The sequence below is a fragment of the Penaeus monodon genome, chromosome 22, assembly GCF_015228065.2.
Source record: "Penaeus monodon isolate SGIC_2016 chromosome 22, NSTDA_Pmon_1, whole genome shotgun sequence".
Lineage (NCBI taxonomy): Eukaryota > Metazoa > Arthropoda > Malacostraca > Decapoda > Penaeidae > Penaeus > Penaeus monodon.
The window spans coordinates 37,865,484-37,866,864 of NC_051407.1; the positions used below are offsets into that span (position 1 = coordinate 37,865,484).

The window sequence follows — 1,381 nt, forward strand, 5'->3', positions numbered from 1 at the left end:
CAAATAACTAAGAAATGATTAAAAATTTTCTTAATTGCCCCACATTTGTTTCAATGTTATGCGCTGATCCCTTTGGCCGAGCAACACCCACAAAAGTTTAATAATACGGAAAAGTGCGGTGGGAACAACTTATATGTTGATTTCTCTTTGCATATATAAAAGTGTTAATAATCCAATACAATGAACAAAGATAACACATTGATAATCATTATTACCTCAGTCTATATTAACTAGAAAATCCTTCTCTTCTCTGTGAAGATATACAGTTTTCCGTCCGACTTTTTTTAACAGCAAATCAGTTATTGTATCATTTAAAATCACTTCGATAATCTGTTTAACTAATTAATCTATTTGAGAAAATATCCTATTTTGTCAGGCGTCGTTTGGAGGCACCCCTCTACTGGTGGCCAGGGGACGGTGAACAATTGCCTGTCCCCATAACTACAACACTGAGAATAATGATACTGATAAATATATTACACACGCTATCCGTAACAACAGTAAACTTTGACTCTTATCACAATGTAGGCTGTTACACACAACGACTGATCTCGCTGCGCTTGCCCCTGGGAGAAACCAACAGCTTGTCCTGGTGGCCTGGCACAGCCACGGGCCTTCGAATAGTTGCACCTGGACTTTCGAAGATACTTCAGCTGGATGAAGCGGCTAGGCACCGTTGGCATGATCTTACTATCCAGCCTGAACATAATGGTATATCTTTTTATTAATTCCAGACAAACTTATGTTTAATATATGTTCATACATTCTGGTACAGATATGCTTATCGATTTTGACTGGCCATAGAACTTACGTGTTATATAATTTCATATACTCAAAAATTCAGTATTTAATGTGTTTTGGACTTCTTTTGGTACTATGCTTTCCAGATTTTTCTCTATCTGTCCCTTCTTGAAATATCAAAATGAATAATCCGCCACTTCATTATGCTTGATCTACAGGCACTTCGTGCAGTTTTGCCAGCATCAGTCTTGGAAAGACCCTCGCCTGCAACCTTGAGGTTACATCTTTATCAACCATTTATATTCAGGGTAGCAATGCCAAAGGCTGGACGCCAAGCTACTGGTCATTCGGCTGCACGGACGTTCCACAGGGTAGGAATGCACTTGTGTATTGGTGAGATTACTTTGCAATGTGCTAACACCGCAGTGCTGCCCCAGCTGGTTTAAACTTTGTTGGCATTAGTATTATCATTTAACAATGAATATTTTTTGTCGATTAAAAAGAAAGCATTTTTGCAGTATGCTTGGAAACGACGAAGGATCACAATTCACCCACCTACCTGGCTTCAACGACGAAACACAGAACACAGAAAATTCAGTGGTAACAAAAAGTTATCAGTAAGTTATCTTTCAATGCGAAA

General features: G+C 38.5%; 1 protein-coding gene across 1 annotated transcript in view; it reads left to right on the forward strand.

The window, feature by feature from the left end:
* The window catches only part of LOC119587429, a gene marked incomplete at its 3' end in the record, with an annotated part of 30,623 nt that extends 29,242 nt beyond the window's left edge, over positions 1–1,381 (forward strand). The window contains 3 exon segments of the mRNA XM_037936159.1: positions 529–711; positions 960–1,112; positions 1,260–1,381. Of these exon segments, the coding sequence (XP_037792087.1) occupies positions 529–711; positions 960–1,112; positions 1,260–1,345 (422 nt within the window).